Raw genomic sequence first — 27,876 nt, 5'->3', positions numbered from 1 at the left:
TGAGTACTCCGGGGCATATATCAAGCATCACCGAAACGTATTTAATATAAACTGCCACATTTTCAATTTTTTTTAATTTGGGAAAAATTATCAATAGCTGTATGCGATAAGTGCAGGTGTGCATGAAAAGCAAGAGCGGTCTTCTGTGGTTTTAGGTAACACATTTAAAAAATATATTTTTATTGAATGTATTGAGCAACGCACATTTATCAATATAAACACTGTTATTCAATATCATAAACAAAATACAAAAGTATAACAGATATACAAAACAACACAGCTCACTTCATCATCCTCCTTCCAGAAAGTCAGGACAGTCGAGCACTGTTAAAAGTAAAGTGCATTTTTGTTGGAAAAAGTAGAAAGTAGTTATAAAAGAAAATTCACGCTTTAGAAAGCTGTGTGTTATAAGCCCAAACTAAAGTGCTGCGAGTACTAAGAAGTATAAGAGTAGGACAAGGGAATAGCGCTCCACATTATGAGCAAAACCATCACTTCATCCTCTTGAAATTCATTAACAGACGAAATGCTTAGCACCATGGACCCCAGCAGCTCTTGCACGTCATGTGTCATCAGTGAGGCACAGTGTATTTCACAACTCAATGCCTTATTCTGGAAATCCACAGTTAATTTAATATTGTAAAAAAAAAAAGTTTTGGCACTGTGCTTTGGACCAATAAAAGCAACTGCTGACTATGACCAGCACATGTTTCTTGGCAGAACAGTGGGAACATGCATTTCTGGACTTCTGTATGAGACCACAGACCGAACAGCGTTCAACATTTCGACTCACCTGGGGCATGTCAGCTGTGAAGCGCAATGCTAAAGACACCTTATCGGAATAAAAGAAAGAAGCAAGGGGAAGGAATTGTGCGTTGTAATATTCATTTCAGCCGCTGTCTCCTGGAGTGCCAGTTCATGGTGGCCCTCTGGTTTGATCCAATCTTTTCCCTAAGATTGAGCACCTCATCTGGTCTCAGTGCCCCGTGTGCCACAGAAAAATAACCCTCTCCCTATTGACAGATGAGCCCTTCGGTTAGAAGCTCAGCACATCTACCCAGTGATGAACGAGCAGTCTGGTGGTACCCGATTGGGTGAATGCAGAGCTGGTCACAGCAGACTTTTAGAGCTATATGGACAATAATCCCCCATTACAAGAGTGAAAGCAGCTGTGAAGGGGAGAGTACCTCGCCTGGATGTATTGGACATGTTGGCCTAGCCCATCCCTGCGTGGGGTGTGTATCGCCAGCTGAAGTAGGATCAAGCAATGAACCAATGGAAGTACCGCATAAAACAAGATGTAGGATCCATCCGAAAAGCGCAGAGAAACCTGCTGTGAGATAACTGGAGAAGCTTATAGAACGCAAGAGAAAGCTTTTCATGTAGTGCTGGTCCTTGACCCCAATTACACACGTGAGACCACTTACAAAGAGGAGATCAAGCTAGCAGGGCATCAAAACACTGGAAAATCTGGAACTAAAGTGGAATTCTAACCCTTAGGGATCTGGTGCACCAAGACCTGCTGACTGGTTGCAAACCATTCTGTGGGTCACAGAGAGTGGTTGAAAACAGTCCAAGGAATGCTTCAAATAAGGGATTGTGTAACATAATCCCTCTGTAGATGAAGGTTAGGTGCTCCAGTTCTAAGCGCTCTACTGATGTTATTAAAAGTGGGATAGTTATATAAACAATGGTGCTCCAAATAGGCTAAATCAAAAAAGAGAGGGGGGACCGAGGAGCGAATTAAGGTCCAGTGTCCATGCTCCTCTTTCATAGTATTTAAACAAACAAAAAGGACACTGTTCCAAAAGGCTGGCTACCGGATGTCAACCAATAGTCCTCGCCAAGAAAAAGCAAAAGTGAAGAGAAAGACCTAGGTATAGAAGGGACCCCCTTAAAAGGAGAAAGAACAGGTCTTATCTCCTGTTGCCCTCACACACCCCGGAGGATGTCATGCTTCATCATCGGGCATTGGCTCCTCGTCGGGCCCGGCGGTGCAATGCCCAACGGGTCCCCCCGAAGGGTCACTTTGGCGGAGCTCTTTTAAAGTCAATGCCGGATGGTGCCTGAGGGTATGTGGGGTGTGGGTCCAAATGAAGAGGGCTACAAGGTGCGTGCAGGTAACAATAACAATTTAAAAAGGGTTGCTAAGACCAAAAAATTGACAACGGGAATAGTTCCCATAAAGGCACATTAGAACCCCATGGGTAAACAGTTACCCTTACAGGCATAGATATGCATGTAATGGATCGACATGTTTCGCGCCACTGGTGCCACAAGGGTCAAAGGCGCTTATTCAGGATCAAAAACAATCAGCAGTGAAGTGCACGTGAAGTGAGTTATAAAAAGCATATACCCTCATAATCAGTCAGGGTGAGCCAGTGCCCTGTTTCCCATACAGGGTGGCAGAAATTTGCTTATCCTCCTGATGGATACCTAGGGTAGAAACACAGAATACATTATAAGCAGTATGTGTATCAGTACAACTTGATGCCACAAAATGTGCCACAATCGTGTGCACAACCTGCCACCATAGAAGACACACAAGCCAGAACTTCGGGGGTCCCAAAAGTTACCCAAGTACCATTTATTCCTTACCGGGATTTTTTCACTCTAAAGAAAGAGAACCTCTCAAAAATGTGCGTGCCCATAAAAATTCCATACTACACCGAAGCCGGTCTAGCAGACACCCTTAATGTCAGGTGGAGGACCAGGGTGTCAAATTTATGTACAGTACCCTAGACCACAGTGTGATTCTGCATAGGACCAGTCATGTATGGCTACCTGTTTCCGTATGGTAAGCGTAATGTCACAGGATTTACAAGAAGGGAAGCAATTCCAATAAAAATTCCTTACCCAGCATTATCAGGAGAGTCCCTTCTAAGGCCAGAGACGGTGGACCCCCGCACCCAAACGGACTGTAATAAAGAGGGATATTTAAAAGAGAACAATCATGAGGGGGAGCATAAACACCAGAGCCCAACCACTACAAGGGCTGTGCACGAGTCGTGCTCTAATCGCTCGGTAAGCCCCTTCCTCAAAAACGCCCCCTACTTAACTTACAATGGTGTCCAGGTGCGGGCTGCAGAGTACCTGCCCCGTCCATACGTCTCCTCCCACGAGTTACCAGGGGACAATGCTCAGATTAAATAGTCCAAATAGAGAGGCCCGGGCTCCAAATAGGCTACAGACAGAACTAAGAGTACAAGGGAAGATCAATGCTAGACCGTATTCAATGCCACTCATCGGGGAGAACCAGGGTGTGCCATTATGCTGGGCCGAGGATATTCAGACTCCAAGCTTAACATTTCAAAGCCCAGCACAATCCGAAACTGGTCTTTCTTTCGGAAATCCAAAGAAAGCCTGGAAAAAGGTAAAAATCATTGGCAAGGCGTGACTGTGATATGTGGAACTTTGTATATGTTATCGAATTTCTGTGAAGAGTTTCCTGTCTGAAATCTGGGGGTGGGGCTGCGAGGAAACTATAGTGAGCATTAGGATTCCAAAAACAGAGTGCGCTTCTTTTCTGACTTCTGTGGTATGGTGCATCATGCCTGCAGATGTCTGTCCACAGTGCTAAAGGCAGCAAACCGCTGGGTTTGGTAGAAATAGAAGACCAAAGTGTGGGATGTGCTGGGAGAAAACCTGGGCAGTAGAAACCTATGAAAAGACGAATGTATGTGTTTTATTTATTTTCGTATTGCTTTATTAATTTATGCAACTGCTAAAGTGCTCACCTGTGGAGCACAGTTGTTAATTGTTTGGGACATCTGAAATGTGGCAGGCGCAATGATCTATGATAAAAGGGAACACGCAAACATAAAAGACAAATGAGATTAATCTAATACTATATCACATACATAGCAACGCACATTAGTAGTGAGTTTTGTAACTCTGTACCTCCCCATAAGAATAAATGTCAGTTCATAGCTTTCCCCTATTACAGTGGCCCTTTAGGGTGGGTCTCAGTCAGTTATGGTAGAGTAGGCAACGTATTGGCCGGATGAGGCTTAGCATGTGGGAGAAGTTTGAAATATTTCCAAATGAGCATTTGGGTGGTGCTATGAGGGAATTTCCATTATACTGGGACTAAACAAGAAAGTCAACAAATGAGTCTTCTACAGTGAAACCAGTTCACAGCTGCAAAGGTACATTAAAAGCTTGTTTTAACAAATGTTTAATAAATTCTTATAAAATAGGTTCATGACTGCCTATAGCGCTAGATTGCTAGGAGGCGTAACACACACACTCTCTCTCTCTCTCGTACAAGATAAATAAGTCCTTGGGTGAGATACCCTTCTTTCATTCAGACGAGCACTGAAGCTGTGCTTTATCAGACATCTTGAACATGGCAACATAATTACGGGTCTGGCCGGTCATTTTGGACATGAAGAAATACAGAAAAGGATCCAGGCAGCTATTGAGGCTGCTCAGACACAGAGCTATGAGGTAGTAAAAGTACAAGTCATCAGTGGACGTGTAATAATACTTCACTTGGTGGATAATCAGTATGATGTTGCTTGGCGTGAAGCACACGGCAAAGATGGTGAGGATCAGGACTGTCATTTTAACGTACCAGTACCACTTCTGATCATGGGTGCTGAGGGTCCTGATGATGGAAATGCAGCAGAAAATTATAATGGCAAGTGGAACCAGAAATCCAAACACAGCCAGGAAGATGTAGTAGTAGAAATGGAAGGTAGAAGACGTGTTGCAGGCATTTTGTACATCGTGGCAAGTAGACACGTTGAGTTCATCCAATTGATAGCTTTGTTTAGTGATGGAAAATGGCAGCATATACACAAAGACAACAGCCCAGACCAAGACACACTGGAGGATGGCGTAGCGTCTTTTCGCCAGACTGCGGTAGAGGAAAGGATGGACAATGGCTAAATAGCGGCTGATGCTGATGCACATAAGGAGGAGGATAGAACAGTACATGTTGCCATAGAATGCCACAGTCATGGCCCTGCACATGGTTTCCCCAAAAACCCAGTGGTTTCCTTTCAGATGGTAAGATATTTTAAAAAATAACATGATGCAGAAGAGACAGTCCGAAATGGCTAGGTTTATGTAAAAAACAGAAGTGCCACCCGCACGGGTCCTGAAGAAGAGCATCCACAGAGTGATGGCATTTGCTGGTATCCCCACCATGATTACAGCTATGTAAACTGCTGGAATCAGTCTAGTACTCATAGAACTGGTGAGGTACTTCATCGTGGCATTGCTGACTTGTAGAATGGCTTCATTCGATTTCCACTTTGAGCACGCGTGCACTTCATTTGAAGGATCCTCTGACCCCCTGTTCAAAACGTGGTGTGGAAGTTTCTCATAGTCTTTTGGGCGGCCACGAAAGGTCTTTGGGTTTGGAGTGGCCTTCACACCTGTGGACGAAGCATACAGGCAAATGATAAGTTAACACTGTCAATATCCAGTGCTTTAAGCAAGCATTTGGTGGACATTTCAGAACACATTAAGTGACCTGTTAGACCTCTCCTTGAAACATACTCAACTATCTTGACAGATGGACTGGACCTGAAGGGAAGGAACTAATCCAAAACTAATACAGCAGCACCCGCCCCCCCACCTAGACTTGTCTTTCTGGAGAATACTGAAAGTATGAAACATGGATCAAGGGTTACTAAGCACTGGGCTGCTCTTGAACATGAAAGTAACCACACTCTACAGTGAGTAAAAGACCGTTTGACTACATATACCAGCATGCACTGGGAGGACTGGGACAGTTTTACCAGAACCAGAGTGCAACTCCACCCCTTATAAACTAAAGGGAAAGATGTCAACGTGATGTAATTTGCTACAGCCGCTTTGACTTCCTCTCACCTGTGGGCTTTATGTGGCATTGTTAATAGGACACGTCTGTCAGCTCCTACAAGGGCTCACTTCAGCATCTAGCTAAACATTTTCTTCAAGCAAGGTGTGAATCTACCTGTTTAGACTTCTGTGAATGACAGAATGCAGGTCAATCAATCTTTCTGCAACTAGATGTTATTTTCACAATAGTAACTGCCTCTGGCTAGGGACTGACGGTAACTTTCATCATTTGGATCCCAAATGATTCCCTTCTGAAAGTCAAGCTGATAACTGAATGTGTATAGCATACCAGAACAAAAGGCAGCAGGCGACAAGGCGATAGCAATATCTGCATGCCATCTACACAGGGATCCCTTTGTGTGGCTTCTCGTTCTCTTGCACTTTTTTTGCTCTTCTGTTCACGCTTTTATTCTTTCTTCTCTCTATTTCCTTCTTTTACTCCTTTAATCAATATACCTTTCAGTAAAAATGAATACAGAAGTACCACACCGGATTCACATAAACATAGTAAGACTGCCTTCTGAGTTCAGAAACTGAGTTTACCAATAGTAACCGTAAGCAACAACTGGGTTCCTATGCAGCAATCTAGTTGTAAGATATGCCTTCCCATGGTGAACAGTCTTGGTACCTGTGTTAAGAAACGCTGGCCATGCCTGGTCCTCTGCACTGTTTCTACTAATCGCTCAGGGTCTGTCATCCAAGAATGCATGTATTCAGACTTTCCACGCAGCATAGGTCATTCCTTCTCCACATTTCCCATGTTGCACCTAACTAACGCTTGTGCTTACTTGCCAAGAGCAGTGATTAGTAAACAGCTTTCCTGCATACAGATGCTATCTACATTTATGCTACCTTTGACTATTCAGGACTATTGCATCAATCAACATGAATGGCCGGCCATCTTTCCACCATTTCTCACAGCTCTTCCCAAACATGATGGACATCAGTTGCAACATGTACCTCCATCTGCTCTCATATTCCAGACCTCAGACCATTCATTTTATCTGGAAATCTTTCATAGATGAGCTTAATTTTCTAATCTGACCTCTGGGACCATGAGGGTGTATTCAGCAGATCCATTTGGGCTCCTGATGTAGCTGCTGGATGTTAATATGCATACTAAATGTTTACCTCTCCCCTGCCTTTCCTGTGACTATGCTGTGTAGCGACTCCAGCGGTGACTCTCTAAGTAGCCCTTAAACATTCTGTGGGCTCTTTCTGTGGTCCTAGACATTATCAGTAAGAACCCTGGTTATGTATGCCTCAACATCTCTAAGCTTCCTAGAGTGGAGAGGGTCTTCCTCAAGATTTATGTAACATGGACAGTAGTTGTCGTGGTAAGGACAGTTTCTGAGTTGGGACAACAAGACTAACAGAGGAGGTACCCTGAGTGATACTGATTGAAGAATAATCCTTTAGTACCATCTTCGTGTGAACCATCTCGAAGTGCTATATCTCGTTAATGTTGCTTACCTTAGTTATGGCCTCTCTTTGGTTCTGGTTCTGTCATTGCTTTGCATGGTCTAATGGATGGCAGTAGGTATCGTTGTGCTATCCATGTTGACCATCTCAGAACTCTTAACCCATGTTCTTGTTTATGCCTCCCTAAATTTCAAGCAGTAGTGGTGGTAGCCACCACTAACACAAGTGTTGGGTATAGAAAAAAACATTAGTACTCTTGCCACGCAGTAATAACAGGCAACTCAAAATATTGTAGTCCTACCAAATGGCAGGCCGAGTAAGAAAGAGAGCACATTGCCGACATAAGCATGGCTTTCACCAGCTTGCCACCTCATCCTGAAGTAACTACAAGACTGTATGTCATGTGTATAACACCCTGTTTGACCGCTGCCTACCTGAGCTGAGAGCCACAATTACACAGGACAGTCCCATCCACCCCGGACACCTAGCTGTCTGACTCTGTCAGGAATCCCTGTTTTCAGGAAGGCCAGCATGGGCGAAGGATGCTTGTTTTCAGGTGGCCATGATTAACTTTAAGCTATTTTTGCCACCCACATCAGAATATGATCACCACGTGTTTGTCCTATGGTTTCTCTCTTCTCCTCTGGATCATGTCTTGCCCTCGTGGAAAGAGAGGAATTCCCCTATGCCTACATGCAATTAGTTCTGTAAAATGCCACCTTACTCATTCTTGTTAATGCAATGCTTAATGTGGACAACTCCAGACACATCTTTACTTAAATAGGAACTTGCAAAGTTATTGGGCCTAGTTCTAAAATGAGAAGCTATTGGCTTTGCCAGTGCTTTTTTTTTCTTTGCAATGCACATGCAATGGCAGTTTTGCAATGGGTTTTCTAGTAACGAAAACCCATTCCAAAACAGCCCCTGGTGTCGGGACACATGCATGTGTTGTGTGTGACACATGTGGGTGCATGCACCATGGTGCCAGCAGCCATTTTTAGGTCGAGGCTGGGCAGCGCATGCGTTGCTCTGAGAGGCATGCTGTATAGGGTATAGGGTATAGGGTAGGGACATGAAGCTCCTTCCACTCTCCGTCCATACTTTTCATTGGCTTGTGTCATTGTCCACTGTAAACTGTGTCTGTCATTGGTCAATAGGCTTAGAAGTCTCTCCTTAGTACTGGCTTGTCTCATGTTGTAACCTCCCATGGCGACAGCCCCGTTACGTGTGTTGTTTCTTGGCAGGCTTTAATTACAGCCTCCTAGCACTATTTTTATAGCACGAATGCATTTGCAATGCAATAGGTCTCACATTTGCAAGAGTTTAAGCTATGGGCATTGTAAATGACAATGCCTTTTATTTATCTGTTTTAAAAACAACACATAAATAAAAGGCATTGTCATTTGCAATGCCAATGGCTCATACTCTCGTAAATGTGAGACCTACTGCATTGCAAATGCTTGATATTTTATTAATCTAAAATTGCTGATGCCCTTTTTATATTGTTGAATTAAAAGAAAGGATAGAAGGAAAAAAAGTGAAATGGAGACAAGGAAAGGAAAGCAAGATTAAGAACGAGCAAGACTGAGAGAAAGAAAGCAAGAAAAAGAGTAAAACAAAGACAGAAAAGGCGATAAAGACAAAAAAAGTTAAAGAATGGTAGAAAAAAGTGAAGGAATGAGACTTAAATGAAAGACGGAATAAAAGAGTACCAGAAAGATAAAAAACAAGTTAAAAGAGAAGGGGGAAAAAAGAGAAAGAACGTGTGACTTTAAGAGAATAAACTTCTGGCTGCGACTGATCGTCATGGATTCGGTTTTTTTCAGGGTGGAGGTTTTCAAACTGGGCACGCTGATAATAAACATTTACTGATTGTTTATTTAAAGATTCTTATCAGGCAGTGGCGGACATTATTTAAGAAGAGGGCGGGCCGTGTGTTGCTCCTGCACACTCACCTGGCCACTCCCCTGCTGCACATTCCTGCACTGGACGGACCGAGTGAGCCACTACTTGAAATTCTCAATCTGCTGGCGACCTCCTGTTTCAGCTAAACAGCTCATTGAGGTACAGCCCTGACATTTAAAGCACCCCAGATGAGGGTGCCTTAGCCAGGCATATGATTCTCTGGTGGACCAGGAGCAGAAAAAGACGAGGTGACCCCACTGATAGTCTGTAAAAGAAGTTCAGCAAAGTTCTCCTCCGAACTACAGAAACAGAGTTCACACAATAAATGTGCAGGAAAGGCGTTTCCCACCATACTCTCCCCAACATGGGCACTCTAGTGAAACTGCGCAAGCTTTCTTTGCCACCCCCCAAATCCCTCATTTGGAGTTTTATGGCTTTTGGTGGGAAGATGATGGAATCTACAATTCCAGTAAAACCAAACTCAGTGGCTCTGGGCTGTAAAATATCAGACCCAAAGACACCAGGCTGCCTCCATGGCCCGGGGCCTTATCCCACCAGGCGGGGCCCATAATGTAGGCTCGGGTCTCAAACCCCGCACCCCAACCACCTCACAACAGGACAGCTAGAATAGGAATATTTATGCTTCTCCCTTGGGTTATATTATTCCTATGACCGTTTTGGCCAAAACTCCACTTTCTGATGTGGATTTCTGCCAGATTTCTTTTTTTTGCCAACTGATTTAATCAAAATGGAAGGTCATATCTCGATTGTTGACATTTTAGTAGTGTATTTCCCAGCATCAGTTCGATGTGGTTAATTTTTTGCCGTGAGACTCTCTCCCTAAACTTGACCTCCTATGACCTTTTTAGGTCTTGCAGACCTAGCGCTGGAGCGCGCATGTGTTCCTCGCACTGCGAGGGCTTATTGTCATCAATACGCTTTCGGAAGGGGACTTGAAGCCACGCCCATCTTTTTGATTGGCTGGCGTCACCGTTTATGCTAAAAGGTGGGTCGTGATTGAAGAATGAGGCTTTTTCGTTACCGCCCTGTCTCCTTCTTGGACGGCCCACTTGTGGCGTAGGCACTATGTTTATTCAGTTCTGTGTTCTCTCCCGACCACCAGTTTCTGTCCCTCGCTGCTCGTCAGGCTTTGTTCCTAGCCCCCCCCCCCCGCACAAATGCCCGCAATTCGGGCACTGTCTTAATTTTAAACTCATACGCGAACCGCTGCAATTCGGGCGCTGTCTCATTTTTAAACTCGTACGCCGTCTGCCTCAGCCGCGCTTGTGTTTTTTCCCTCCCTCCACCTTTCCCGGCCTCGCCTTCTTTTTTTATAAAGTAAGTGTCCTGTGTTTGTTAACAATGCCTCGTTGTGAGAAGGCCGCGATTGCAACTAAGAATGTGGCCCAGGCAGTTGCTGTAGTTACAGAGAGGGTATGATTAGGGGAAAGGTAAGGCGAGCGAAGTGAACTGACAGGAATGAGCGCGTCACCTGTCTGCTGCTTGGGTGTTTTTATCGCAACGCGGGATCGCTGGTCTCAGCGAGAGCAGACCTAACTGCCTTTTACGCGCTTTCCGCCTCAGAAGGACGGGTTCTTAGAGTCAACAGCTACCTGTCATGTTTTTAAACTCTGCTACAAACTGCTCGGAAGCCAGGCTTGTGTATTTTAGATTTGATGAGTAATGGCGCTTGTTTGTTCTGCTCCGTCCAGCCCTGTACTGATGCACTGAAACACAGCGCAGCAGCACTAGTCAACCAACACGGAAGCACACGTGCTAACGTACAGCAAGCAGCACCTCCAGGCTGACCACACAGGTGCACTTGAGGGACAGACACCACATCACCGCAGGAGTAACCATATATCCTCTTCTTGCTTCCACTTGTGTGTTTTTTCCTCATTGTACCGGGCAGGATTTTTCAGAGCACAGGTTTACCTCTCATGTTACCAGGGCTTTCTTAGTGCAAAGCGTAGCACCTTTGTTACTTTCACCCTTACAGTTGTCATGGTATTTCTACACTCTGAAAGGCCAAGTGCTCTGTGAGAGGGCAGAAGCACGCCAAGAACAGCCTTCTTTCCAACCTGCAGTAGCGACGATGTGTAGCCATTGCGGGGCCACGATTTGTATAACAGAACCCCAGTTCACACGCCATTTGGACAGTGATTGTGGTACATTTACCCTCTGAGAATCTGTATGACAACACAACACAGCAGCACCCTTGTCGGTGTTCCTCTTCGTAGGGACAGTCTGTTTGTGATTTGTAGGCAGAATTTGCAGGGCAGTGCTGCAGAACCTGTGACATATTTTCATGGAGGTGTTCCTGGTGCATCACACTCACAAAGTCCACTCTCTGGTAGCAGACCATGGACAGGGCAGCAGCTCCTCTTGACAGCTCTACCCGGGAGGAGGACAGTTTCGTCTCCAGGAAGGGCAGGGTAGATCCCTGGGAGAGAGGTGCCCTACCTGTGCGAGTTTCAGTCATGCAGGAAGAGGGCTGGGTGTTCCCTGTCTCTCCTCCCCCGTGGGCCAGCCCAACACGTTCCACCTGCGCCAGTCAGTCAGTATACAACCACAGCCGCTGTGCGCCACAGTACCGCAGCATGCCCTGCTAAAGCAGCAGGCCTGGAGCACCCCAGGTCCGGCCCACAGCACCCGACGCCATTAAAAAGACACACTCCAAATCCAGGACCCTGACCATGCTGTTTGGAAAGAAGCAGGCCAACGACAACCTCGTTGCCACAAATCCACCCTGGATCCTACCACAGACTTCCAGCAAAGAAAACAAGAATACCTACGGTCAGTATTTCATTTATCATAAATCCCTCCGTTCTTTCTTTTTCAATAACATGTTCGTTTGCCTTTTAACCCTTGTGGAATTTTCAGTGGTATCAGTTGGTGGGTTTTTGTCTTTAATGATTGATTTTTCTATTGCCTAATTGTGCTTGTTGGCCTCGGTCGTCTCTGGGCTCTCAAAGTTTCTAGCTCTATGCGCAAGCAGTTAGTTAATCCAGGCAAGCTTTTCTTTTTTCCTGGTACTTGTAGTCCCGCTTTTATAATTAGAAAAACAGAACAGGTCCAAGAATGCAAAGACAAACTCTAGATTTGTTGGGCTCCTGGATGGATCGGAGATCTGGGAAGTCTACATTCTTTAAGGTATCTTCACCCAGACTGTACTGTCAACAACAGGGGTTCCCGGATGGCTCCTCCTTTCATGATCTCCATGTCTAGTGTGGCCACCAGGAGGCCGCCCATATATAAACTTGTTCGCCTCTCATCTGTCCATCAATACCATACTACTGACATATTTAGTGGCATGCAAGTGGCAATTATCAATACCAAAAACACAACACATCACAGCACTGCCTGTTGATCCACCGCACACCATTTTACAGCGGGTCAGCTGAAGCCGTCAACGCCTACTGCCGAGGATGTGGTGGAGTGGTCAGGTTGTTAGCCCTGGAATCAGGTGACCTGATTGCTACACACAAATAGGTAGTGTAGGATTGACACTTTGTCTATCGTCATGGTAGTGCCAAATAACGTCATCAGCAAGGGCACAGTCTTCCTTTCATGCATTTTTGTATTACAACAAAATGCGTTCTATGAGTTGTAGCTCTGGCTTTCCGTAGTTGATGCAATAAAACTAACAAACCAAGAAACAATGATTTGCAATGAAAAAGGTCACGGTTGTATTATGATGATCTTGGTTATACGAAGTCATCTTTTAATCTTTTAGTTGTATGATCCTGTGAAAAAATCCATTTATTTGCTGGAGATTACGTCCTTTCTTTTGTCAAACATTAGAAGTGTTTCAAAACAAATATAAACTGCAAAACTATATATGCTAAAACAGAGCATTTTTATAACAGATTGTTATCATGGCATCATATCTACCATTGTCCACATAACTGCCAAGCTTCCCATGTCCACGTGTGACATGCTGCTCCAGTCCAGTCCAGTACAGTCCTTTTCCTTACAATTCTAGGACTATTAGTCCTGTTTTATAATGGAATATACAAGACTTCAAGCCCCAGAATTCACAGAATAAACCTGGACTGGATCAACACATAATGCTTGGGCCTGGGAAACCTAGCAGGGTGGCATCATCTTGTCAATGATTACTGAGCAAGAAGCCTTAGTAAAAAGGAATTTAAAGTATACATTGACCAACTGTCTCCATGTCTCACTCCTGATGCTTTGTTTAACATCCTAATGAATTCTGGGTATTGTAGTCCTGGTTCAATTTAATTGATCTAATTGGGCCAACACACCTGAAAACAATGATTTGTAAAAGGAAAGTCTAGGACTGGAGCATTGTATTTTTTAAAACAGGAGTGATCTGGTAACTAGACATTGTCATTTACAACGCCATTAGCTCTAAATTAAGCAAATGTGAGACCTCTTGCATTTCCAATGCTTGTTTCCAAGTTACTTTGGTCACAGAAAAAAACGTCTCCAAGATTTGACAGCAGTCTGACATAGAGCCGCTGCCTTTAGGTTCTGCTACAGCTGTGCATGTGAGAGTGGCAGAGGCCTGGCGTTGTTTTGGTGACCCATCACTGACGCCACCCCTCTTCCAAGGACAAGTGACAAGAACCTTAGTGTCTGGGTACATTCTGCCGCACAGGAAGGTAAGGGAGCTTAGGAACCAGCACTGACACGACCTGCTGCAGATCACCAGCAACTTTAGGATAAGCATCTTATCTCTAGGACCAGATTCTTTTCTTAGAGGAGGCAGGTAGACAAGGACGTACTCTAGGCGCAGAAAAGGCATCATGTAACTGTCCCTTTAAGATCTTGACTAAATATGTGTCTTTGGTTCCCACCAGCGTGAATGGTGGCATCCTGTGCCAATCCGGCAGGAACTGAATAGTTTTTTCCATCCAGGGGACACTACAAGGAAGAAGTGCTGAGTGTAAAGATGCCAACCACGCCACAGGATGTGATGTGGTGGAGCAAGTGAATGGGCAGGGATGTGGCAGCAGCTAATCAGAAAACCGTGCACGAGAATAAAAGGGGGTGCTTAATGTACTCTAAACATAGGAACACTTTGTTCTAATTTCTGAATAGTTCACACAGTGTAATATTACATTATTTACGTAATCATGACTCTCATTTCTGTGACAGTGCTAGAGACCTTCCAAGAGGCTCCTGTGGGCGCCTTTAGCATTGCTTGTTGTGTGCCGGTGGCTGCAGGTGGTATGCGCTGAGACTTATTTTTGGGGACCTTGGCTTCATCAGTTTTACCCAGGGCAGGAGAAAGAAAGGCAGATAAGGCAGATAAGGCGGATAGAAGAGGAAGGAAAAGTAGGGTACCAGGGAGAACGCAGGGATGGCCAGGAACCTGCAAGAGTGGAGAAAAGAGGGAGGAGGGAAAACATGAAGTGGAATCAAGACAAGACATCCTTGGTATTTGGCAACTCACAAATTCGGCATCACCAGTGGATGGCTCTTAAGAAGAACTGTAGCTCAGCACTTGTTTATTTACAAAGCAGGCACCTGGCATTCGATGAAATGTGAAGGCCTAGGTGTGTTGTACAATTAAGGATATGGATTCAACTGTCCCGCCCACAATTGTAGTGATCTGTACTGCAGTAGTCTGCAAGTGAAACAGTAATTACAACTTATGGAGGCAGACAAGCAAGTAAAACATTATTAAGCAACTCCGGTGACACAGGCAGTAATGCAGTCCACAAAGACAAGAGCTGCAAACAAAGGACCAAACATATGCTTGAAAAGAAAGGGCAGCAACAAAAACATGACCAGAAAAAACGAATTCAGACGGTTATGCTGCTTTTCAATGTATGGCTCAGTAGGAGAAAAGTCTCACCCTCCCTGGGACCAGGTATCAATTCCATACCAACATGAAGCATGCACACCCCGCTACCAAATAACACATGGACCAGCCGTACCATCTACAACTAACAATGGGTTTACTCTGACCCGGGTAGCAGGAATAAAAGCAGATCAACAGACTGTTATTTACTGTGCTAGAAGATAGAAAACTGATAGGAGCAACTAAATATAAAAGGAAATGGGTAATATACAGGCAGCAAAACACAGACTGTAACAACACGAGAGGTTGTAAAGAGAGGCTTCACCGCGACAAGCAGAAAAATTATTGATTTAAAGCCAATTATGTGATTATCATCAATGACCAATAGAAATAAGACCTCAGAAGATATTTCGAACTAAAAGAGGGGGGCATGTTTAGGTGAATGTGTTGAACCCCTTCCTATTACTGTGGGCAGTCTCGTATATACCATATTAGCCTTTTCTGCTACATAGGTACTAAATACCCCCGCCCCATCTTAAAATACTTCTGGCATGTTAAAAGACAACTTAACCAGCTCCTACTGACAGGAAATGTTCTGAATTATGGTATTTTGGTATTTACCCCCCAATTGGGTCCGACTCCCCACAGCTGATTGTATGTCCCCTGTCGCCATCATTAATCTTCTGGCTGAAAAGTGCATCGGTCACTATTTCTCTTAGAGCGGTATTTGACCATAGCAAGGACCCGATTAAAGAAGATGGTTCCACCTGGATAGGTCCCATCCTTTGTGATAAATAGTTCAAAGATGGGTTTCGATTTGATCACTGTAAACAAGGCAGAAATCCCAGATGTAAATTGATATTTTCTCTTCCGAGGGCTCCATGAGGAGAAAGGTTTAGTTCTCCATTGCTCGAACAACTTGTCATTCTTACAGAACACTTTGAGAGGTTGTCGACATGTTTGATTTTATTTTAAGAGTAGTCTTTGTATGTTGGATCAGTCTTTCTGTTGCTCATCTAAATCAGCCAGTAATTTTTATCTTCCTATCTAAATTCATAGGAATAGTTGTAAAAAAATATATACAACAGACTTTGATGTCTTAACTGTGTTCGACAGGGTACAGCGATTTCAACCGTCAATGACTGACTTGTCTTAATTTGCAGTGCTAAGTTAATTGAGAAATTTTGCAGCTAAATAATAAAACTATATGATTTGCAAAAGTCCATCTGTAAATTCAATCAACCAGATTTCATTAAATAAAATACGTTAAACACTCAGCTGTAATCAGAGTAATTTGTTTTATAGATTTATTGGCTTTTGGTTCTTAAAAAAAGGTTCTCAATCCAAATAACTGACTAATATCCACCACTCAAACTACTTTCACATTTCACTATACTAATTCACCACTAATCCTTTATGGGTTCCAGAGTAGCGTGCTACTCGCCGAAAACAGCACTTTAACACCCCATCAGGGGCAACAAGTGCTATATAAATGCAACCCCTTTTCCCTCTTCTATCCCTCCGCTATCCTTCTGAATCCAAATAACTGACTAACCTATCCACCACTCAAATTACTTTCATATTTCACTATACTAACTCAACACTAATCCTTTATGGGTTCCGGAGTAGCGTGCTACTCGCCGAAAAAGCGCATTGATGCCTCGTATGGGGTAGTAAGCGCTATATAAATGCAATTACGATACAATACAAAATCAAGTCAGCTGCCCCATCGATGGAGAATTCCCAGTGCATAGAACTTGTAAAGGTCATGGAACAAAGCCAGATTGTGGCAGTGGGTTAAAAGATGTGGCCCGTGTTGGACTTAAAGCAGTTGGAGTTTTCACCTCCAGCTGGCTTCCATTTCTACAAGGGCAGACCCTATAGGCTTGCCTCTTGAATTAATACAGAAGACATCATTTTAGTATGTTGTTTGACAGGTACCTATCCTTCACAAACCAAGTGACTGCAACCACGAAGAATGCATGCCATCACATATATGAAAACTTCATTGAGTCCTTCCTCATAAAATACCTTTGATTCTCAGGTGAACTCCCTCTTGGACTGCTGCACCACCATCTGTGCTTCATCTGGTCCAAACCCAAGCGGCTTAGCTAACCTTCAAACTGAGATGTTATGAACATATCATGTCACCTTTGAAAGACTACTTGATTAATCCCTGCTAGAAACTGACACAGTTTGAAACACTGTGCTTGGTCCATAAGGCGCCGCATGCTAAGGTACCTTCAAGCACTTTCCAGCCATGCCATCCCTCCAGGAGGCAGAGGCCCGCCATAACTTTTGTGATTACTGACCACAGAGATACAATTTGGAGGCGGGTTATTTCACAGGTAATGTTCCATTCTGAGGACGGCCTTGTCTGTTCACCTGACCCTAGAAATAGGTCACTGTAGACGGAAGACCCACATCTTTAGCCACCCCCAGAGTGAAATGTCAGTGTTGAACAGACTCTTTGTAACTCCCTTCGTCATCAGATGCATCACTCTAGCGCCAGATCACTGCGGCCCACCTATGCGGCTCTTCTGTGCATAGAATTACAAAGGAAAGTGGACTGATTCAGTTTAGGACCAAAGGGTCTGGAATCTATTTAACAGTTCAATTAAATGATGCCTCTGGGACCTTGAACTCGCTACTCCTATTAAATACGTAGGTTTAAATTATTTACCTTCGTATATGTTCAGCAAATGAACTGAGGTTGTCTCGTTTTTACTCTAAATAGTGGGTAAACAAGCAAGCATAACTTGTTCAAAATACTTAATACGCAATATTTCGTATTTCGTCAATACGTATTTACTGCATACTTTTAGTTTTTTTACTTTTTCAAAATTTGAACACGTTATCATTCTGATGCTATTTTACACATTAGTGCATGATTGTGATACAATGAAAACTCTATATCCACTGTTTTTGAATTCCTTTTCCCCCGTATGCACTGTTTATCTTATTTTCACTGCCCCTTCTCGCAGTGGAACAGATCGGAGCCGGACGTGTGATGTCTTAAAATGGGCATTCCGTGGTGTCTGCGAGATGGATCTGGCACAGATCGCATTCTAGCAGGGGCTGTTGCTTACACGCCATTGTTAATTAGCCCTAAAAACACCTAAAATGGGAAAATTCAGGCTATATTCATATACAGTTAGGACCCATGGAAGGGCTGGTGCCCTCTTTGCACTGTTACCAATTGAGTTGGACGTTTCGTGGTTGATTCACAAAGGTGGGTGAGAGCACCCGGAAGATCACTCCGGAAGATCACTCCGGAAGAGCACCCGGAAGAGCACCCCGGAAGAGCACTCCGGAAGAGCACCCGGAAGATCACTCCGGAAGAGCACCCCGGAAGAGCACCCGGAAGTTCTACTTTCCATACCGAGATACACGTTTATAACCCGGTCCCTGAGGGTGGGAAAGCTCCAGTTGGACTACTCATGTGCAGCATCTCCCTTTTCCAAGGCAGCGGCACTGCTCTTTGTGTTAATTTGCTTCGTTTTTTTGGCAGCTGTAGTGGGCGGTTAGGCCTGGTTTATAACTTGTTTAATCTTACCTTAAAGGCCCTGCTTTGTTGCACTCTCAGGCTGCCGATGACAAAGGTGTTTGGCAAACCGTTTTAAAAAGTACATTCCAATGATATTACCACGGTACTTGGGAGCAGCCATTTTGGAATTTTGTGTCCTGCCACATCCCACTGAAAAATAAATATTCAGTTCGTAAACACAAATATTAATTTGTTTTTATGTAGCATTTCATGCTGAGCTTGTTGCTGTCTGTAAACTATGTGAACAACAGGGGCCATTATTGCCCAGTTTGTGGGCTCTCAATGCATCAACGAGTGGCTCCTGGCATTCATAGTCCTGTTACCAACGAGTGCTTACGTCACAGCCACTTTACCATCACGCTTCATGCCATGTTCCTTGCAGACCTATGTTGTAGAATTAAAAGCACAACCCCGAGTCATGTTTTGACTGCTGTTCGATGACACAGAACAAGGGCCGGTTATCGTGCAGAGGGGTGGAAATAGATATGTCTGCAGATGTGGGAAGGCTGGCGCGTGATGATGCGGGACAGGGCAGCAGCAGTAGCTGGGTTTTGTCTCTTGTGTTTTTGGTGAGCTACGGTTAACTAATGCCGCTCCTAAACCTATCCATCTCAGCACACTAAGAGGAAAAATGGGGTGTTTAGTTTTGTACAACAGACATCTGGAATGGTGGCGCGACCTAAGAAGTAACTAAAAGCATGGGGTGAAAGGTCAGCAGTGTAGGCGCTTGAAGAGACCGTGTCAGGGCCACTGACATTGCGAGAGTTTACGGTCGCGACATTTTCTACATAATTATGGATTTTCTACATTTGGCACATAATCCATTTTCTGCTGCAAAGGCTGCAGATTTCAGCAAAAAAAATGTTTCTAGCTCAAAAGGATCAAATATTTTGTCAAGATGCAGCAACACATTGCGGCACAGTGGAAGGCTCTTACCAATTGTTGACTGGTCACCAGTTGTTTATTTCAGTATTTGGGAGTCAAAGTGGCACTAACCTTTGCCCATGAACTGTTAACGTGTAAAAAAATAAAAAAGCCTAAATAATTACACAAAATGTGCTGCATTCTGCCTTATCTTTCTGCATCATTTGCTCCTCCCCTGCCGCATAATTCTAGAGGCCATGGATATTGAATGTGGGTGTACGCGGAGGGAGTCAAGGGACAAACATTCACACATGAAATCCGTCGGTGCGGGGAAGAATTGTATTACCGTGTGGAAAACAAAAGCGGAGCTGCCATTTTCCTGTAGACAACACGTGCTCATACAAAAATATGCATGCCGGTGGCTCAGCCACATCTTCTAACTGCTGGTGAATCACAGGTGCCGGAAACAAAGCGCTGCACGATTCTACAAAACTGCAGTTTTGTGTCTTTCATTGACCTTGTGAAACAGTGAGTTGCATTTACCCTGACATACAAAGTTCACGGTTTGTTTCATTGCAACACAGAATGCGGGAACATTTTACGGCAACCAACGGTGTGTGTGTGGCGGGGATTTGTGTTGGCTGACATACTTGGCACATGTTTGAAAGAAGCCATGATTGTGGTGCTGTTTGGGATCTGAATGTAAGCAGTCCGTGGTAAAGAGTCTGCTATTCCGTCCTTCCATAGTGAACAAGAACCAGCGCGCCCAGACAATGTTGGACTATGTATAATTGTGTGCATATATCATTGTTCTGTGTTATGGTAAATGTATCCGGAAATATTTACAGTTTTGGGTATGTTGTGGTCTGTGTGTGGTCACTGAAACTATGGTGTCTTGTTCGGGTCCACAATGTCCCTCTAATTCAGTAATGCTGTGCGGTGTTAGGTGACTGTTGTTTAATGTGCTTTGTGTTGTCTTACAGAGGAATGTAGTTTTATGAAGATCAGATTTCTGTAGTGAGCTCGGTGAGGTTCTGTGCTGTGTTGGGTGTAAGTGCCTTGTTCTCACTGCTGTGTTCTGTTTGTGATTGTATTCTATTATGGTTGCTGCTGTAGTGAGCTTGAGTGTTCCCAAACATACAGATGTGTGATCCGTGTTTGTTGGATGTTGTCTGTTTGCCGATTTGCAGGTTGATGTGTATTTTCCACCATATTAAACCCCACTGGACTCGCTGGGCTTACTACGATACCTCATATGTTGTAAAATAGCTTGCTATAGCGCACAGTTACGATATGTAAAACTACATGGTGTGAATATTTATATTCCTCAGAAATGAAATCAGCACCTTTCCCGCAACACCCACGCACAATGTAAGTAAAATTGCACCCATCACCCATTAAAAGCAAACTACTAAAGAGAAAACCTTACCACTCCTGCAAGGGAAGACAATACTCGATGGAAACCCAAGGGCTTATGAGTAAGCCTGCTTCATGACAATAAAGGTGTTGAACTTTCCTAGTTTGAGGAAGGCGCCTCTAACTTCTCCATGTCTAGTATCACACTGTGGCAAACAGCCGTCCCCTTCAGATGCAAGGGCTGTTTTAAAGCAGTTTCGTTTGTCTTTATCAACCAGGATAGTTACTAAAGTATTTCATGGAATGTGCACAACCGTTTGAAGGGTGAATCCCGTAAAAGCTTTAGGAATAAGTTGTTCGGGTGCCTCAACGCTCGCCAACAATTATATTTTTTTGTTTTTTAAGGACTAGAAATGCAGAAGTGCATTCTTTACCGATTAGTTAATCAATGCCAAGAATACAACCTCAGAATAAAATAACACGGGAAACGAACGTCTTGCCCAGAAACGTTTAAGTGTATTATTACTCGCGACAGATATCAGCAGAATTAAGGATTCCAAAGTACTCCCAATTCTAGTCCAGATTTCCGTTCGACAAACCACTCTGCCCAGTGGGTTCATTTAAGGTGAACAGTGACCCACTCCCAGGGGTGTCAAATGCACGACCAGGGTTAGACCGCGACGCCCCTGGTGACACGGAGTCACCCGGTACCTCTAAAAAGTATCCTTGCTTATAGGGGTCTGGTGCCGAGGGCCACACAGAGCTAGGGGTGGCGCTGGCTTGTTGCTTGATTGGCGTTTGCCCTCTTGCATCCTGCCCTCTCGCTCCCATTGCTGTTTGGCCAGAATTTAGTCTAGCTCACCTGAAGAAGAAACTGAGTTAAGTTGGTACATACAATGGAAGCTGAAACGTAAGCAGTCAAAACTCGAGAGAGACCCTCCACTCCTAGGGGGAGTGAAGGAGGAGCGGGGAATGGGTCAGTCAGACGGCGCTCAACCTGTGCACAGATACAGCGCAAGGATACGCTCTCACCTTCTTCGCAGGCGCCGGGGGGCAGGACGACCAGTGCCAGGAAGCCCAGTGCCAGGAGCCCCAGCACGACCGCCGCTCTCATGCTGACGTAGTTTGCAGGTCTCGGACGCATGCTGCTGCTCGGACGTCACATTCTCGGGGAGCTCTGCTGCGAGCTCGAGCCGCGCTCCGTAGCCTTGAACCTTCCCTTCAGGACTCCCAGGCGGCTGCAGCTCTGTCACTGAGCCGAGAGCCCGGGGGAGGGCCCAGGCCGTGCCTCGCTGCGTCATGCATGACTTTCAGGCAGGAAGCGCTCCGATTACTCCCCAGGGAGCGAAGCTTTAACTCTTAAACCGCCTGGTTTCCCGTCAGAAGCCAACACGTGCTTTTCATGTCCAGACTGGTACAAGCTGAAAGTGTTTAAAACATTGCCCCCGAATACCTGTCCTCGACGTGCCTAACATTTCAACACACTTCAAGGCAGCGTTTTCGTGAACGCTATTCATAAGCACATACCCCTGTCGCTGCCGCAAACGTAAAGTTCGCACCGCAAGTTGGTGTAATGATAAACATTTGTGGTTTCCTTTCACCAAGACCTGTCCGCGCGTTTGGGTAGGGCCAGGGTCACTGCTGTTATGTGGCAACGAATGTGAAAGTTATGCCGCCAGATCATGTGGCGTACATATATTATGCAATGATATGCAGATAACGTGGTAAGTTGTGTGGCAATGTCTGTTTTGACTTTTTTCAGCTTATCATACACTGTTGCAAATTTGTATCCCAGCGCATTAGAAAAACACTCGTGATTCTTAATAAGAAAACTACACGCATTTTCTGAGATCCTATTTAAAATGTTATTCCGCAACAATGGTTTTATCCCGAGTGGGGGGGGGGGGGGGAGGGGTGGGGGAAGAAACGATAATAGGACCGGTCCTTTCTACCCTCAGACTAAAACACTGTGTAAAAGGTATACATTGTTGTACTCGCAGAAAACAAGCATATATATATATATATATATATATATATATATATATATATATATATATATATATACTTGAAATAGAAGTGACGTTTAAAAAACTTAACTAGGATGTGTAAAATATATATATATATATATATACCGCAACCTTCATGTCACAAAAGTGCTTTTTTTTTTTTTACACATACCTGTTATATTTTTAAACTTTACTTCTATTTCAAGTTTCTCAGTGTTTATAGTATATTTATGGTCTGTAAACAACCATCAGATTAGTAGGTCAGCTTCATGAAAAAAACAGCTTGGGCAAACAGGTTCGGAGCTAGACTTTCCTTCAAACCGATTTCTCAGAAAATTTCAAGATTAATGAACGTAGTGTTTTTGTACAAATGCCTAAAAAGTAATTGGTGATAGCTTAACGTAGCGCGTGTGAAGCCACGCACTCCAGAATTCCCGGCAGCCAGCGTACTTACAACGGTGTTCCTTACTCACTACATTGAATAGTCCAGAGGAGGAAGAACAGGGCCAGACTGGCCATCCGGGCAAGCGGGCAATGCCCCGGGAGGTTGGAGTCACTGGAGGCCGGTTTTGACCCTTGGAGGACAAATTTCGGCCCCCAGGATACCCTGTTGGTCCCCAGAAGTAGTGGTACAAGTTATATGTCCCTGCTGCTTCTTGCAATTGCTGCTCGTTTGATTTTTTGGAGCTGTTTTAGGCCGCCAGCCCGCATTAACAGAGCGAGCACAGAAAACAACTGAAATCAGGACAAAAAGTCTATGGCAGGTAAAGCAGCCTGATTCCTGCAGCATACTATTAATGTCATTGCTCTTAAGGTAGGCCTGTGACTTCCGCATATAGGCAGGCGTTGGCGCTAGGCAAATTCCTGACTATGGTAGATGCAGGGCTCGGAGAGGAGCTCGGGGCAGGGTTGCCTGCCAGTGCCCTGATGACTGCATGGTATGAGTGACTGCCAACCACACTTTAAACAAAATTGAAAAGCCAATGATTTTACAGTGCACGCAGTCAGTAACTGTGCAGCGGGTTAGGCTACCCCTGGCAGCTGGCTTCAGCCTGGCACGATGCAGCAGCATCAGGCGCTGTCAGTCCTGGCCCAGCCTTCTTACTAAGTACCAGCAGAGCACTTTCATAGCCGAATGTGAGGGCCACGAGCTAGCCACCTGTGCAGCAAACACACACAAACAGTTCTTGTTGGCTCAGGCCTGTTCATTTTTGTGCAGCCTCCCTGCCGATGAGAAACCGACCTTTGCTGCACCGAAGGGCTCCGAGCACACCTCAGGTCTGATGGCTTAGTGGACTAATGCGTCTACTGTAGGGGCCTGTGTTCAACCTCATGGTCCGTTTCAAATCCCGTTGGGTCAACTCAGCCTTTCATCCTTATGAGGTTGATAAAATGTGTATCCTTATGGAACAATGAATAAACATATGTTATTCAGCACCAAGATACCCTTGGGTGAATGCACGCTTTACAAATACACATGTTCTGTTCGCATGAGCAGCACTTGCCTTTGCCCACCGGCTTGGCATGCTTAGGTCAATCCTTACAAGATGCCAAGGCCTGGGAACAGCCATAGAAAGCAAAACGCTATTGACTTAATGTTTTAATTTGTGCCCCTTCTGATGCAGGGGCACCACATGGGGCCGTTCCGCCCGGTGTCTTTCTTGATGGGCCTGGCTGGATACCTTGTTGGGGGGCAGTGGTTTAGATACATTCGGACAAGTTGAGATCAAAGTTGGAGTCTGCAGCTGCTGGTGGCTGATGCGGTCTGCTTGCCTTCCTTATACCCCGACTTTGTTGGGCTTGCGTTCCTTTTCATAAGCACCAAAGGTGTTCAGCCTCTAGCTTGGTAGGCAAATAAGGTAAATAATTAAAGCTATACGATATGCATTAAATGTGCAGTTATATGAACCTGGCCTATTCTAGTGGGGTGCTGGGGCAATAGCCAAAAAAACCTTCTCTACCATATTGCCATTTTAGAGAGTGGTCTTATTCCAAAAATGCAAAAAGAACAGTTGATGGACAGAATGCAGAACTGTTGATGGACAGAATGCAGAACAATATCATACATTCATCCCAGTACAGAGATCTGGGCCTAAATCCATCGTTTTTTTTGCTTACCATGCCATTCCGGTTTAGACCCAGCCATATGCAAATCAGTCTTGACCCTGTGCCCTATGGGAACAGTCCAGCCCGAACTGCCAGGCCAGGTTCTCCCTGGACTGGAACCAAGCATCGTTGGACCAGTTTCAGGGTTTCACCCCTCTTCAGCCAGGATAGCTTAATTCCAGTGGCATGGAGAGCACAGGACTCACGTCTGAGCATACCCTTCCCACTTGGGGTGACAAATGCAAAAAGAACTGTTGATGGACAGAGGCACCATATCATGTGTGACACTTTCAGCATGTCCTGCTGTTTTAGCCAAAAAGACTTTGAATGCAGTCATTTTTCTGTCCATGCTTATGGATAGTGTTAAAATTAAAACTACAAATCCTAGCATGCAATGTACTATAGGCTGATAGCTCAAACCCGAGTGAAGTTAGACTGGGCACCTACAAATGTAGCGTAAATCACTTACTGTTGTCATGATTGACATCTTATTCTGTTCTTTGAATAAGAATGCCTGTACACGCCTTGTTGGTGTCACTATGATTAGATATTGAGGAGCACAGCATGGTCATCATTCCGTGCTTTAGAAATGATGGCATTTCAATATATAACTAAATATGTGGTAGAAAATGCATATTTTTCACCATTTTTATCAAACATTTCTTGGGAGAGACGCCCCCAAGACCCACCTCTCAGTGGCTGAGCCCACACGGTGTGTTTGCTCGCTACGCGCAGTAATGGGGATGGTCTGACAAACTTTTCCAGGGCTCCTTTTCCTTCCCAGTCTGGCCCTGAAGAAGATGATGGCGGGCACGGAAAGTGACACATGCTCATTCATAATTGCTTCAGCATCAGTGCCCAAGAGGACGATTGTCCAGTCGCCACATAAATAACTTAGAGCAGCAATGATTTCCTACAGCCTAGAAACCTATGCCATAATGGTCCTTCCAGTTAATTGATGGAAGTGAACTGATGTATAGTTGAATGGAGATTGCTTTAGCTCTCCATACTTTAACTAAAAGATGCAGTGGGCACCTGCCAACACAACAATTGTACCCTAATAGAGCATTACATACAATACTCGAGGATTCTTTTTAACCTGAAAGCTGCCTCCCAAAAAAGTGTGCTGTCGAACAGTGCTTCCAGATAGTGGTAGCTTGTGACTTATCATAAGCACTTTTCTTTCAAGAATTAGTCTCAGATATGCATTGTCCCAAGCATAGAATTTTGAGTCTTGGTTAGGTTTACTTGGAGGTTGTTGGATGACTTGTAAAGGGCAAGAGGGTTCCAAGTCCCTGGCAAGCCAACTGTCGTTCACTCGAGTAGCAGGACGTCTTCCGCATTGTTGACTGTCCTTACACCGTGTCCACTTTAGTGAAGGTAGATTGGTCCGAGCCAGTGCCAGATCGGTGTCCGGATCGGTTATAGAGATGTTGAACTAGAAAAGAGAAAAGACTGCTCTCAGCTTGGAGAAAATTTACAAAACTGCAAAGAAAAGTAATATCAAGTGTGCGACATTTCATAGTTGATCAATACATTATTAAACAAGCATTTGCAATACAATAGGTCTTGCATTTGTAAGAGTTAGAGCTATTGCTGTTGTAAATGACAATGTCTTTTACCAATGTGTTTTGGTTTGGAGCGCAGTGAATGTATGTGGTGTGGAGTGGCATTATGTGGGTTGTATTGAAATCATGTGGGGTGGAATTGTATGGTGCGGAGTATATTTGTGTCGTGGAATTATGTGGCATGGTGAATAGATGGTGGTGGGAGCAGCACAGAATAGATGGAAAGGAAGATAAAGAGGGATATATAGTTTGTTCAGGAAGTGGTGAATGAACGAGACAGAGGAGGAGAAAGTGTTTGAGAAAGAACATACTGAAGTCCTGACTTTCTCTGAATCAGGCGGATGGACCTACAGTTTGGCACAGAGTGTACTCAGTCCCCATTGCAACAGAGTATCCTTTCCACCAAACTGTAAATCAGCCCCTATGTTTGTTGACTTGTGCTGTGATCGCAAAGGAATGATGTAATTTCAAGGTTGCACAATATACTTTTTAAAAGTCAAATGAACTCACAAACACATTGTGTGACCTGCCTTGTCCACAGAGACAGGCTTCTCACCCTCAAGGCTTTTCGTAACAAGCATTTGCAATGCAATAGGTCTCGTGTTTGTGAGAGTTTAAGCTATTGGCATTGTAAATGAAAATGCCTTTTATTTATCTGTTTTGATAATTAACACATATAAATAAAGCGCATTATCATTTACAGTGCCAATACCTCAAACTCTTGTAAATGCAAGACATATTTCACTTCAAAGAAGCGGCCTCCATTGTCCCGGGCTGCTTGGAAAGTGAAAGCGGGCATGGCGCCCTGAATGTTGCAGGAAAGCTTGTCGTACCTGCAGTAGGAGAAACTCTAATGAAGAATATAGGGCTTACAGACTAAATTAGACATACAGTGTAACCGAAGTAAAAAGGCCAGTCCTCATGGGAGGTTACAAATGAAGACAAGGCAGTACTAAGGAGGGACTAACAAGCCTATTAACGAATCAGAAGCCAGTATCCACAAAGGACAATGACACAAGCCAATGAAAAATATGGGCGGAGCTTCAAGCTCATACTCTAATACAGCATGCCTCGCAGAGCAGCGCACGCTGCCCAGGCTCGACCTAGAAACCGATGATACAAATCTATATTCCTACTGCTTGCCAAGATAGTACAAAGGTCTCAAGTGGTAATAAACCAATGAGGGCTCTCCAGAAATTTATAATGGGAAGGGCATTAGAAGGAGGATTAAGAATGCATGATGTGATATTCCTCTTACTTACTTGGCTGTTTCAAATCCACTATAAGCCTTTTAGGAGAAGTACAATGTAGTTAGTGTGTTGGGTCAGATGTTTTTTGTGTTTATGGTGGGATTGTTTGGGACTTGAACTCTGTACGGACAGCTTGAGTTGAACAAGGCTTCTCCTTCTAGTTCACTTTTATCTGGGGCACATTATTTTCAAGGTGAGTGGTGAGATGTTCGAGATTGTTCTGAGCAAGTACCTTTGTGATGAT

General features: G+C 44.4%; 2 protein-coding genes across 5 annotated transcripts in view; one reads left to right on the top strand and one right to left on the bottom strand.

Annotated features, from left to right (window-relative positions):
- The window catches only part of IQGAP2 (IQ motif containing GTPase activating protein 2), a 1,048,054-nt gene that overhangs the window by 715,200 nt on the left and 304,978 nt on the right, over positions 1-27,876 (top strand). The gene's annotated exons all lie outside the window — the stretch shown is intronic.
- On the bottom strand, positions 150-21,971 carry F2RL2 (coagulation factor II thrombin receptor like 2). Its single transcript, XM_085632285.1, has 2 exons — positions 21,735-21,971; positions 150-5,384 (listed from the first exon to the last, which is right to left on the bottom strand). Exons 1-2 carry the CDS (start codon positions 21,844-21,846, stop codon positions 4,303-4,305), a joined length of 1,194 nt encoding a protein of 397 aa, XP_085488411.1. The 5' UTR covers positions 21,847-21,971; the 3' UTR covers positions 150-4,302.

Source organism: Triturus cristatus, chromosome 2_1 (genome assembly GCF_964204655.1).
Source record: "Triturus cristatus chromosome 2_1, aTriCri1.1, whole genome shotgun sequence".
In the NCBI taxonomy this organism is placed as follows: domain Eukaryota; kingdom Metazoa; phylum Chordata; class Amphibia; order Caudata; family Salamandridae; genus Triturus; species Triturus cristatus.
Note: the sequence above shows the minus strand (reverse complement) of the source record. Positions and strands in the feature narration are given on the sequence as shown.

What these genes read in the sequence shown, in the direction of transcription:
- F2RL2 (XM_085632285.1), bottom strand. Translation starts at nt 21,846, where the DNA reads ATGCGTCCGAGACCTGCAAACTACGTCAGCATGAGAGCGGCGGTCGTG. An exon ending in CCCCGGCGCCTGCGAAGAAG is followed by an intron (nt 5,385 to 21,734) that starts GTGAGAGCGTAT and finishes CTTCGTCCACAG; the next exon opens with GTGTGAAGGCCACTCCAAAC.